Source organism: Myotis lucifugus, unplaced genomic scaffold, assembly GCF_000147115.1.
Source record: "Myotis lucifugus unplaced genomic scaffold, Myoluc2.0 scaffold_101, whole genome shotgun sequence".
NCBI lineage: Eukaryota > Metazoa > Chordata > Mammalia > Chiroptera > Vespertilionidae > Myotis > Myotis lucifugus.
The window spans coordinates 960,151-973,155 of NW_005871149.1; the positions used below are offsets into that span (position 1 = coordinate 960,151).

Here is a 13,005-nt window from a genome sequence, read left to right on the forward strand (position 1 = left end):
CCCCTCGCTCCGCCGCCGCCGCCGCCGCCGCCGCTGCTGCCTCTTAGCCAGACCCGACGAGCCGAGCGCCGAGCGGCCGCCCCATCCGGCCGGCCCCGCCCCGCGGGAACTCCGCACCCGCCGGCGCCATGACACCTACTGAGGCGGAAGTGCCGGGAGGCGGAAGTGCCGGGAGCCGGCGGACCCGGACGCCTTAGGGCGCCGGCGCGAGGAGCTCGCCGTGGCTCCCGCGGGGGCCTCCGTGGGGAGCCAGCGTGGATCGCGGGCGGGGGCCGGGCTCCCCGCCCCTCCGCATCGACCCCGCGAGGATCTGAAGGTGCCCGGTGGCGGGAGGGGGTCCGGCTGGAAAACCTCAGCCCTGCAAGTGTGACATCACCGCGGGCCGGTGTGACACCCCCCGAGAGTGGGCCGCGCGCGGGGAGGCGGGGCGCCCCGGGCAGCCCCCCTGCTGGGGAGGAGGTCCCTCCGCTGGGGCTTCCCGGTTTCGTGGCCGCCTACGGGCGTTCAATTGGCGCCGGGTTCGGTGCACGGAGCGCCCGCAGGGGGCTCCCCGTGGCCGCCGGGGACCTGTGCGTGCACTGGGAGGTGAGGAGGCAGAGCTGTGCTCGGACCAACCCCTCCAGACCGGCGGCGAGCGGAAGCTGTGCCCTCATTTTCTTGCCTCCACCCGGAGCGCCAGGCTGGGTATCGGGGAGACGGAAGGCGTGGGGCACCCACCGCGCGGAGGAAACGGGCTGCGTGAGAACTGGCTGCCCCGGTGCCAGGACCGACGCCATCTCCCGGGGCCTGAGCTTCCGCGGGACTGACTGCACCGGTACCTCCCGCTGCGGAAAGTGCTCTGGTTTCTAGGGTGCGGGCATTTTTAGGGAGACCGTGGTATAATCGAACTCTGTTGTTTTTTCTAGCCCACAGTGCTAGAGGCTGCATGGTCTGAGCCCTGGAAAGGGGCTGCCCAGCACCCTGGGCACCTGCGCAGACTCCCCGAGAGATTCTGCCGGCAGCCTCTCTTCCTCGGTCTCACTTATGCATCCCTGGCCTCCTGGGATCCCCATCTGCCCACACCAAAAAAGATCATTTTTGTGACGATGTGCTAATGTGGTTAATGCTACCTTCGAGTTTTTGTGGGTTCCCCCCCCCTCCCTGTTTTAACACCACTGGGAGCAGTTCTGTTTTACTGGGAACAGGGAAGTTATTTCCCTAGAGAACCAGGGTTAGCAAAACAGGATGGCTGTTTGCTTATTTTCACAGAAACTTAGAGAACATCAAGTCCTCCATTGGGCTCTGTCTTTCCCCCTCCCTTCCACTCTCTATAAATCAATGGAAACATATCCTCGGGTGAGGACTGACAAAAAAACAAAGTTGCTGTGGCCTCCTAGCTGGTTCCAGGGAGGGCAAATCCAGCGTGTGTGATGGAGGTTAGAGGAGAACCTTCTCGCTCCCCCTAGGATTTCATTGTCTGTACAAGTACCAGGCACTGAGTTACAATGAAAAGATGAGTAAAGCATATTCCTTGCCCCCAAGGATCTCACAAGGTGGCCAACTAGGAATAATTATCACAAGTCTATGATATTGGTCTTCAAAGTGGTATTGAAAATACTGAGGAATATAAGAGTTAACTGTGTCTGGAGGTCACTGTAGAAGCTTCTAGAAGTATTGCTGTTGACTGAGCAGGGACTTAAAGAAGATGGCACTACGTCTGCTGGGCCATCAGTGAGACGTTATTTGCTTTTAGTAACTTTTTTTTTTTAATCCTCACCTGAGGATATTTTTCCATTGAATTTTAGAGAGAGTGGAAGAGAGAGGGAAAGACAGAGAGAAACATGGATGTGAGAGAAACACATTGATTGGTTGCCTCCTGCAGGAGTCCCAACCAGGGCCTGGGCTGGGGAATAGCCAGCAACCGAGATATGAGGTATGTGCCCTGGACCTGAATCGAACCCAGGACCCTTCAGTTCGAAGGCCAATGCTCTAACCACTGAGAAAAACCGGCTAGGGCTTTAGTAACTATCTTAAGTACATTTTAAAGCAACTTGTGAACAGAAGAATAAATATGCCATTATACCATCATGTACAGGGGCCATGAGGTCTTAGGTGTGACAAGTACTCTCTTGGGAGGAAAGGGTTATCAGTCTGCTGCTCTAGAGTGTGGTGCATACAAAGCTGAGAAGTGTACTCACGGGCATTAGGAACCTGCCCAGAATAATCAGGTGAGTGAGTGGGTTTTGTCGAAAAGGTGCCTCCCCCATGTTGGGAGAAGGCTTTGTCTCCTCACCACCTCCACGCTTCCCTCCTCCCCAGCTTCAACTCACTAAGGCTGGGTTGGTTGCTGGGCTAAGTAGTGCGACCTGCCTGCTCTCAAGTCTAAGTCTTGCTAGTTTGCCTTCTTTTTGCATCAGAATAGGGCATTCTGGGGACTGGGTCCCAGCAGAGATGATGGCTTTGGTGGAATAAGAGTTTGGGTGAAAGAATAAGAGTCAAATACCAGTAATTAAAACAAAGGGGAGGTGAAACTAGGAAGAGGTGGTAGTTGCCAACATTGTGAAGGCACCCAATGTCACTGAAGCGTATACTTTAGAAATGGTTAATTGTGTAATATGTGAATTTCATCCCAATAAAAAAAAAGATGGGAGGTTCATAGGAATTAGAGCTAATGGGCAAGAGACTTTATCCCTAATTTAACTAATTTTCAAGGGTCAACCCAGAGACTGTTCTGGGGAAAGAGCAAATACCTTGAATACTCATACAACCCATGTTTATTCCTCTTCCCCCCCCCCAATCATGTCTATTTCCTCCCTCGTCTACATATAACCATCTAACCCTCCCTCACGTTCTTCATATGCCAACTCTTTATTCAACAAAACTAAGGGATAGTGCTTTTCTCTCCCTTTCCCTGGATCATCATCATTTCTCATCATGCCTCTGCCATTCTGTATCTTCTCACCTTTTCTTTGATCATCTTTGACCAACTGTTAAGCCGTTAAGCCTTTGGCACCTGCATTCCATATGTCTTTCCCTCTCATTAATTCTAGCCAAAGCCAAAATAAATGCTCTGGGAAGGCACACAGAGACCCACAAGGTAGAGGGCAATGAATCAGGGCAGGAACTCGAAATTTCATAATTAGGTATTATTTGCGCTAGGTCATTTTGCACTTCCTACAAACTCAGAAATGAAAAAGGCCCCATGCAGTATCCCTTGCCTAACAAAATTCCTGATATGTGGTTGGTGCTAATAACTATTTTACTGAGTAAATTACTGAGTGTTTATTCATAGTGTTCAAAGCAGCGAAATTTGGTTAAGTATAGAATAGAGTTTAAGAAATCTCAAAATAACAATCTTCATCTTTGGCTGTGAATTTAACTTACTTTTTTTATTACTTTTGGAAGCATTTTTATAAAATTGGTAAGCTGTCATCAAGTGGTTAGCAAGTGGTTCTCTCCACTGAGGTGGGGTAGGAGGTGCCTTATCAAAACTAGAGATGGACAGGCCAGCATGGCTCAGTGGTCGAGCATTGACCTATGAATCAGGCGGTTGAGGTTCAATTCCCAGTCAGGGCATATGCCTGGGTTTCGGGCTTGATCCCCAGTGTGGGGCATGCAAGAAGCAGCTGATCAATGATTCTCTGTCATCATTGATGTTTTTGTCTCTCTTTCTCTCTCCCTTCCTCTCGAAAATCAATAAAAATATATATATTAAAAATAACTAGAGGCGGAATTCTCGAATGTGAAGTAGGCTCTGCCTGACCAAGCTCAGTGCTCCCCGGATGTCCAGTACAGAAGAGCGTGGGCTTCGGTGCCTGTCAGTAGGAAGCCCGACTCTTCCAGTTACTGGGGTGTGAGTGGACTTGCTCGATTTCCTCATCCCTGAAATGGAGGTGATAATGCTTTTTCTTACCTCCCTCATTCCATGCATCAGAGCATTTCCCTAAGGTTACTTCCAAGATAACTCTGAATCCATTGCTATTCCTATCTGCTGATCCTGTCTGTGAAACCAGAAAGTCTATGAGCAGTGAAAGATGGAATAATAACAGGTATAGACTTCCACTGCCTTGATTAAAAGGGACGGCAGGTGTATATTATGTCTATCCTGACTCGGAGCCTTGCAGCGGGAGGATGCACTCTCATCAACTAAAAATTACCTTGTTCGTTCTGTGCTCCCTGTAAGGAGACAGAATATTACAACTTGGTGAATTAAAAAGGCTCAATTCACACTGAATCCAACTGGGCCCCGTTCTCCATTACATCTCATAGATCTCTTCTCACAGACGCAGATACTCACAGATCAGGATCAATGTTTTTCTCATAAACATTTATGGTTAAAACATCATCATAATTTCAATAATTTAAAAGGCAAGTATTCTCTGATGAGTGGTTTTTTTACTGAAGACTCTTATTCTCTCAGGAAATGTAACCTCTAACCCCAAGGCTTGTGTTGACTCCAAAGCAAGTAAACCATATCTTTTTTCCTAAGTACATAGTTACAAAACATGTCTATTATAGGAAAGAGTCTTAATTCATAAAGTATTCCAGATATTCACTTACGTTGTAAATAAACTTACGCGTTATTTTCTTCCTTTCTTCCTTCCAAATATGTGCATCTACATGCTATCTGTGGGTGTATATATGGTTACATATACATTTCTCCTTTGGGAAAGCTTTGGTGGGAGAAAGGTTTATCTTAGTCCCTATACGTGCTTGTGCTAAAGAGGTATCGCTAATAGAGTCTAATAGATCTGAACACCATCAAAGCCCGTCTTCCGAAAACCCCAGTCCCGCTCATCAATACCTCTCACTGCTGGCAAGAGCTTCCTAACTGATATTCCTGCTTTCATCCCTGCCCCATTCTCCATCTTTGATTTTATTTGTTTGTTTTTTTGTTAACCAGGGTCGGGGCCAGGGAGGAGCCTACAACCAAGGTACGTGTCCTTGACGGGAATCAAACCCGGGACCCTTTGGTCCACAGGCCGGTGCTCTACCCATTGAGCCAAACCGGCAAGGGCTCCATCTGTTGCTTTTAAAAGTATGTATCATCAGGGGACATATGTAACACTTTAAACAATAAGAAAAACATTAAAATAAAAGTATGTATCAGATCGTATCACTCCCTTCCAGGGAAGCACTCCAATAGCCTCCCATTAATTACACTGAGATAAAAACCCAAACTTCTTACTTTAACCTCTAAGTCACTTCTGATCCAAGGTCTGTCTCCCTCCCTGAGCTCATCTCCTCTTCTTCCCTTTGGCCATATGCTCTCCTTGATGTGCCTCGGGCACCAAGCTAACACCCATCACATGATCTTTCATCTGACTGGCTCCTTTCCATCACTCAGGTCTCAGCTTATGTGTGTCAACCCATAGACACCTTCCACGACCTGTGTCTGACTTCTCCCCAACTCTGTTAGCCAGTTGTTGTTGTTTTCTTAGCACTTTCACTACCTGGTATTTTCTTCTTAGCACTTTCACTACCTGGTATTTTCTTCTTAGCACTTTCACTACCTGGTATTTACTTACTGTCTCTCTCCTTTAGAATGAGAGTTCCATGTGGGTAGGACAGTTTCTGTCTCGTTCGCTATTTTCCAAGGGCAAGCAGAATCATTCTGTACCAGTGTCGGTGGGATGTCCCAGGGAAGTGCCATGAACCTAAGACAAAACAGCTTGCGGTTCGGGAGGGTTATGAGTGCGAGGCAGGTGACAGACTGACAGCTACTCACTAGCGGTAGCATCAAAATGTGCACCGCCAGCATTTCTCCTGCTGAAGGACCACTTCAAGAATGTAGAGTGAACTCTCCCTGGGAGTGGACTTGAGACAGAGAACCCAGGTGCAAACCCCCTTTCTTGAACAAGCAGGCCCACTTACCTCCTATTTCCTGCCACAAAGGGGAGTCTGAGTCAGGAGTGAGAGATGGTCCTTCAAAGCCAGCGAGGCCGATTTTCTCCTCTAAAGGGACGTAGGTCACTGCCGGTCTCCTTGTGGAAAAGTACAAGTTTTCTCACAGATCCTGAGACAAAAAACTAACTGACCTCCAGGGAACTTCCTTTCTCCCAGTACCTTCAAGCCTAATGGAAGATCTTCATAGCTCTATGGGGGTCATCCTTAGAGTCTAAAAATAAATTGCCTTCTTAGGTCTACGCCATGCAGCATTTTGATATGCGTATTGAGAAACAAAAACAAATAAGGCAACTGCCAATCTCTACTAGAAACCAGACAAATTTACTTTAGAATAGTAAGGAATTTTCCCATTACTAAAACACAAACTTGTACCAACAACTAAACTCCAAGCCCTTTGCTTCTGCTCCCCCACTCGAATTCATATAGATCCCTCTTCAAGGAATATGGGTGACACAGCATCCGCCAAGAGTGGACAGGTTCCCTCTGTGACGAGGAGATAAAGCCAGCTTGGGTACCTTATCTCTCCCAAACACCTTCTGTGGGCAGCACAGAAGTGAGCCAGCTTGAGGCTCCTGGAGGAAACCAGGCTCAGCCTTGCCCACACAGCTTAGTAAATCTTAAGACGTGAGATGACTTTCTAAGTGTTTACATGTACCGTTCTAGTAACATCATTGAACTTAAAAGCCTTCAAGGCATTTTAATGCTATCCTCTTCTGCAAAAAGGAGGGTAAGAAAATCTTTCTAGAGGGCAATTGGGCACAATTTGCATTAAGAATTTAAAACTGTAATCCCATTTCCAGTAATCTAATAAACAAAAGTACCATGATATCTGCACAAGGATGCTCATTGTGATGTGCATAATTGTGAAAAAGGGCACACAAAATGAATAATATGGAAATGACTTAAGATATACCCATATGATAGAGCATTATACAACTAAAATAATATGCTATTAAAAATGACATTTTGGCCCTGACCGGTTTGGCTCAGTGGATAGAGCGTCAGCCTGCGGACTAAAAGGTCCCAGGTTCGATTCCGGTCAAGGGCATGTACCTTGGTTGTGGGCACATCCCCAGTAGGAGGTGTGCAAGAGGCAGCTGATCGATGTTTCTCTCTCATCGATGTTTCTAACTCTCTATCCCTCTCCCTTCCTCTCGGTAAAAAATCAATAAAATATATATTTTTTAAAATGACATTTTGAATATTTAATGATACAAAAAATGCTTAAGCTATTAAGTAACCCACAGGATATGAAACTATATACAGCATCACCCAAATTTTGAAAAAATTATATATTTAATACATTTACGTGCACAGAAAAAAGTTAAAACAATTGCTCTACTTGGAGCAATTATACTTAAAGTTTTTCTTTATATTTCCATATGATTTCCAAGGTTTCTTATTTTATATGTAAACTTTTTTCCTTTTCACTCCTCACCTGAGGATATTTTTCCATTGATTTTTAGAGAGAGTGGGAGAGAGAGGGAAAAACAGAGAGAAATATCAATGTGAGAGAAACACATTGATTAGTTGCCTCCTGTATGTGCCCTGACCAGGGCTCGGGCCGGGGAGGAGCCTGCAACCAAGGTATGTGCCCTTGATCAGACCCCGGATCCTTGGCTCCACAGGCTGTGGCTCTGTGCACTGAGCCTAACAGGCTGGGGCTATAAACTTTGTAAAGAACCAGGAGCTAAGAGAACCAACATTTGAAATACCCATCATGTACTAGCAGTAGGCACTGAGATAGGAATTTCCCGTTCTCTAACCTCCACGACAACCAGGAGAGGTAGGGAGCCCAGCCCCTGCTTCACAGAGGCTCTGCTGTCCAAGCACGGATTCAAGCCCAGGACAATGCCCGTTTCCTGCTGCCCCACAGGCTCATCAGCTGCGGCTCCCCGTGGGCCCACGGGAGGCTTAGAGTGAAGGCCACTGACAAAACACAGCTGTGGACAGCTTGCCCAAGAGCGAGGCCCTGTTTTGATAGCCAAACTCTTCATATCTTCCTCCCAAAGTATGAAACTGTTTTTCCTGGACAAGAAACAGAGGCTGCATTACTGCGAGGGCTGGCGGGTCCGTTCTGAAGCAATGGCTCTACATGCCGGCGCCCTGTGGCTCTGTCCTGCTTATTGGCTTGGCATCCGTCAGGCTGTGAGCAGAACAGGGCAGAACTGCACACCCCCACCCCTTCCACCAGCTGGCTCCTTGGTCTCTGCCCTGGATACTAAAACAAACAAGCTGTGTGTTCTGGCTCCCTACTCAACCCAAGGGCTGGGGCCTGAAAGAGGGGGGGGGCAGTAAACATCCCAGCTATGTGAACAATCAGGAATATCTGACAGCACATGGGATCTTTTGTAATTTTATTTCAGTCACAATCAGGGCCTCCAGGCAGCTGGGAGGCCCATCATACCCTCCGCCTGGTTCCAGGTACCGCCCTGGGGAGGGTGCCAATGCTCCAGCTGGCACCATTCCAGGTAGGTCTCCAGTGACAACTACAAACTCTCGTGGAGGCAAAGATGGAATTTTTCTGCATGTTCCAAGGCTCTTCACTTCCTGTTCCCTCCCCAAGGCAGAGACAGGAAGTAGCTGGGATGGGGTCACGGCAAGGCAGTGACCTCCAGGATTGGAACGAGCTGCCTGGATCCCCACTTTATCCTCCAGCGCTCCAGTTCCTAAGTGAAAACACAGAACCGCCTAGGGACTTCTGTCTAGGAAAAGGGAGGAGGGGACGTGGAGAATGGCACATGACACACAAAATAACGGGAATACCCTGGGCCCTTTGGCTTCAGACTCTTTAACTATTTTTGCAGCCACTTAAGAGGATTGCACATTCAAAAACGTTGGAGAAACACTGTGTTAACAAATTTAAACAGGCCCTAGCTGGTTTGGCTCAGTGGATAGCGTGCCGGCCTGTGGACCGAAGGGTCCTAGGTTCGATTCCGGTCAACATCACATGCCCGGGTTGCGGGCTCAATCCCCAGTAGGGGGCGTGCAAGAGGCAGCCGATCAATGATTCTCTCTCATCATTGATGTTTCTCTCCCTCTTCCTCTCTGAAATCAATAAAAAAAAAATTTATAAAAAAATGTAAACAGATTGTTACTGCAGGCCGCCTTACAACCTTACAGGGGCTCACAATGCAAAGGGGTTTTAATGAAGATGATTTTTCAAACAGTCAACTATATACTGAGGATTCCATAAGCATTAGGCTTCCAGTGATCACACTTTGAGGAGTGTTGCTCCAAGGTGAGCCCAAAAGAATCCTGGGAAGACAGAAAAGGCCCTAAACAAACTCCCCACCAGCCATCAGCCGTTGTCTTTAAAACTGTGGCGCTGGCTCAAACGAGGCTGTGCTCCCGTCTGCACTTCAGCAAGGATTTATGGTATTTTTCCATTTGCTGGTCGAAGCCCCTGGAAGAGAACCTTGCTTGGAAGAAGTTCAGTGGAGTCAGGAGGTATTTCAGGGCCAGGCCGCTGAACTCAGGAGCCAGGAGCGGGACAGCCTTGCTGCTGGGAGACTGGGGTGAATCCTGGCCCCCCCACGCACGCGGGTTCCTGGAGACTGCTGAGCCATCATTGTCTCCCCTGGGGACCAAGTGGGGCCCTCCACCAATTTCCTCCCCAGTTTCCGGAGGGAGAAATTCCTCCTCTGGAGACCTTAAATGAACTGAAAGTCCCAAGGGGGCAGTCAGCACCGTCACCATCCTCTGGGACTCGGAGAAAGGGGCTGCCTCCCACTCGCTGCTGCAGCGGTCTGGGAACAACTGCTTCTTGGTCCGCAAAGGATGGAGGGAAGGCTGCTTCTCATGGTTCCCAGAAAGGTCCTCGTTCTTGGCCTTCTTGGAGTCCCTGTCAGCTTGAAATCGATCAGCCTTTTCCTCAGGAGATTCAAACACGACACCCTGGGTTCTCGGCCTCCTGAGCTTCCTTTCTAACAGGCAGAGGACGCTTGGTTTGCTGGAGGAGGCACTCATGTATTGCTGGACAGAGTCTGGAATCAAGGTCACGGGGAGCCTGGGGCCCAGACTGTCCTGAAAGTAGTCCCTACAGGGCTGGCGACTGACGATGGGCAGCACCTGGCAAGGCTTCAGCGCCGTCACAAAGGCACGCAGCTCCGAGTAGGAGGAGTGGTCGGAGTAAGGGATGATGTGGATATTGGGGTGGGAGCTGTGGATTTTCCGGCTTGTGGGAAGGATAGCAATGGTAGGGCGGGCCTGGTTCCAGCGGAGCATGGCAGAATGGCAGATCTCCATGTGGTTCACGGCGTGGATGCGGCCGGCCTTCTCCTCCACTGTGAACACATCTGCCAGGCCCAACAGCTGCACCAACTCCAGGCGCCGAGGACTCAACACCACCCAGGTCTGAAACTCCAGGGCCAGCTGCTCCAGCAGGGACTCTTTCCCCAGGCTATAGAGTCCTGAATCACGGTAACAGCATTGGGGAAAGTAAGAGAAGAAAGAGAATGAAGCTATTGGGGAATCTAATAAATCAACCAAATGTTCAACAAAAACACAATATAACGGGACAATCGGAGTGCATCAGGGATGGGATGGCATTTGAGCTGAGATATATGGAAAATGGGGGAGGGAAAAGTTAGCACAGAATTCACTCATTCATTCAGTTCCACACAGAAAAGCATCTACCAGTGTTAGGCACTGTGGGAACAAAAAGTCTCAGTCCTCTCGCAGTGTAATGTACACAGGAACCCAGAAACCATGTGGTTAAGGCCCTGTTAGAGGCACGCACACAGTAACATTAGGGCACAGAAAAGTATCTTCCAGTTGATGAAGTTAGGGAAGGTTTCCTGAAAAACGACAAGTGCGCTGTCTTCAAGGATGGGTCCAGGTTAAGCGGGCAAGGGAAGGAAATGGCAGAACGTGTTAAGAGGGGTCAGTTTGCTGCGACTAAAGTACAAAGAAGGAACTGGTAAGAAATACTAGTAACATCAGACCCTCAATGAGTAATTAGAGATGTGGTACATACATACAACGGAATACTACTCAGCCATAATAGGAAATACTACCATTTGGGACAACATGGATGGATGACCTTGAGAGTAATATGCTAAGTGAAATAAGTCTGATGTTAAAGGACAAGAAGCATATGATTTCACTCTTATGTGGGATATAAAACAAGCAACAAACAAACCCATAGATGGAGATAACTCAGATGCAATCAGGAGTTGGGAATGTGGAAGCAGGGACGGCGAGCAGATGGCCATTTTAAATTAAGATGGACAGCGCAGCCCCACTGGTGTGGCTCAGTGGTTGAGCGTCAACCTATGAACCAGAAGGTCACGGTTCGGTCCGATTCCCAGTCAGGGCACATGCCCGGGTTGGGGGCTCAATCCCCACAAGGGGACATGCAGGAGGCAGCCGATGGATGATTCTCTCATCACTGAGATTTCTCTTTCTCTCCCTTCCTCTCTGAAATCAATAAAAATATTTTTTTAAAAACTTTAAAAAAAGAAAAAGATGGACAGGTGTAGGTTTCCTGGAGAAGGCGGGGGGGTCTGCACAAAGACCTGAGAGATGTGAGACACCCACAAAGACCCTCGGTGCACTCCCTACGGGCGAGAGAAAAGGAACGGAAACCACTCACCGATCTTTACGTCGTGCTGGGGGTGCTTTCGAATGAGCGCCACAATCTGCTGGGCCGCTTCGTGTTGGGAAGGGAGATCCAGCGCGGGGTTGCAATTGGTGTTGTCTAGGTATAAGGTGTGGATCTGCTTCCCCACGCTCAGGGCTGGCTCCTTCAGCATGGCCGGGGTAAACCGAAAATCACCTGGGGGCAGCGTCAGAGACAAAAGTACAGAAGACAAGCCTCCCACCTCCCACAACAAATGGCATTAGCTTTCTGGCTCTCGGGAAACCTGGAGTCTGGCACCGAACTACTCCGCTTAGTACAGCTTCCTTGTGGAAATGTTTCTATCCCGTTCCTGTTCACGGTTTGGACCCTGAAGGAGTGAGAAGTCTTCAGAAAGGGTCAGTGCTCCTATGGGATTAAGCTAGGAGGCCTTCAGACTTCTTTTTATGACAAATTTATTGGGTGTCACTGGTTAATAGGGTTCCATAGGTTTCAAGAAAAAGATGGAACTTCAGGAATTTGCGTGTTATCCTTCTGCAGGGGCCATGCTGATCTTTGTATTGTCCCAATTTTAGTATATGTGCTAAACAAGCATTCTATTACGAGTTAAGGCTGGTCAAGAAAGTCATGTGGAGGCTGAGGAAGTGGGAGGGTTCTTGGGAGGCCCACCTGTGTAGAGGATGGTTCCAAAGTATCCTTCAAAGAGAAACATGACCGAGCCAGGGCAGTGATTGGCGTCCATCAGGGTGACAGTCATGGTCTCTCTCCCAATTTCATCTAGAGGCAGGACATGGCTCTCCCCAACCTCCAGGGCTCGGATCCACCGCTTAGACACCTGAGGAAACAGTAGGTCATGCCAGTGAACACCGACTCCCCTCCCTGATACCTCCCTGGGCCAGGAGCTATTCCTTTCCCGGCTGAGGGAAAGCTGACCAAATGCTGAGCTCAGCTATATCTACTGAACCAGATGGAGGGTGCCTTCTCCCACTCACCACCCCTCCCTCTGTACAATTTTAAATGAAGTTTCCAGAAAACAGTCTAGTCAGCGAGCCTAGCTATGTGACGAGGCAGGAACGGGAGTGTCCTTGGTTGGGCTAAAAGATCTCCCCAGCTCATAGCTGAAACATCCCAAGCCCGCCCGTTGGCATCCACACTCTCGCTCCGGCTAATGCATTGCTGGGTTCGCACAACTGCCCGGTTAGTAACAACCAGTCCCTCTGGCCCCTCTAGGACCCCGAGGCTGAGCTAGATGGGAGTCCCGGACGCCGCCTCCAGCTCGCCGTACCTGTAGGTGACGGTGCAGGAGGAAGGCCGTGATTGGGGAGCAGTAGAGGGGCCGCGCCCACGTGCTGGACAGCCCCACGGTGTGGTCCGAGTGCATGTGCGACAGGAAGAAGAGCCGCGCGGAGCCAGCCCGGCGCAGGCTCCAGAAGTCCACCGCGATGGGCGTGTGCGGGATCAGGACCCCGTTCATGGTGGCGGGGTGGCCGTCGCCGTGGGATCCGCATGGGAACAGCCCCGCGGCGTGAGCCTTCCTA

The 13,005-nt window shown here is 49.2% G+C and overlaps 2 protein-coding genes, 1 long non-coding RNA gene and 1 pseudogene across 5 annotated transcripts in view; 1 reads left to right on the plus strand and 3 right to left on the minus strand.

Annotated features, from left to right (window-relative positions):
- The window catches only part of HIPK1 (homeodomain interacting protein kinase 1), a 46,851-nt gene extending 45,226 nt beyond the window's left edge, over positions 1-1,625 (minus strand). For all 3 annotated transcript variants that reach the window (XM_023757034.1, XM_023757032.1, XM_023757035.1), the window contains exon 1: positions 1,618-1,625. The gene's annotated coding sequence lies outside the window, so the exon portion shown is untranslated. The remainder of the gene's footprint in view (positions 1-1,617) is intronic.
- LOC111826770 lies at positions 328-1,091 on the plus strand. The gene is made up of 2 exons (XR_002830155.1): positions 328-814; positions 906-1,091. It is a non-coding gene; the product is annotated as an uncharacterized LOC111826770 (long non-coding RNA).
- A 6,601-nt stretch (positions 1,626-8,226) lies between the features above and the next one.
- DCLRE1B (DNA cross-link repair 1B) lies at positions 8,227-12,982 on the minus strand. Its single transcript, XM_006092498.3, has 4 exons — positions 12,753-12,982; positions 12,137-12,302; positions 11,483-11,665; positions 8,227-10,298 (listed from the first exon to the last, which is right to left on the minus strand). Exons 1-4 carry the CDS (start codon positions 12,939-12,941, stop codon positions 9,220-9,222), a joined length of 1,617 nt encoding a protein of 538 aa, XP_006092560.1. The 5' UTR covers positions 12,942-12,982; the 3' UTR covers positions 8,227-9,219.
- On the minus strand, positions 11,963-12,062 carry LOC111826788 (annotated as a pseudogene).
- Positions 12,983-13,005: the final 23 nt, after the last annotated feature.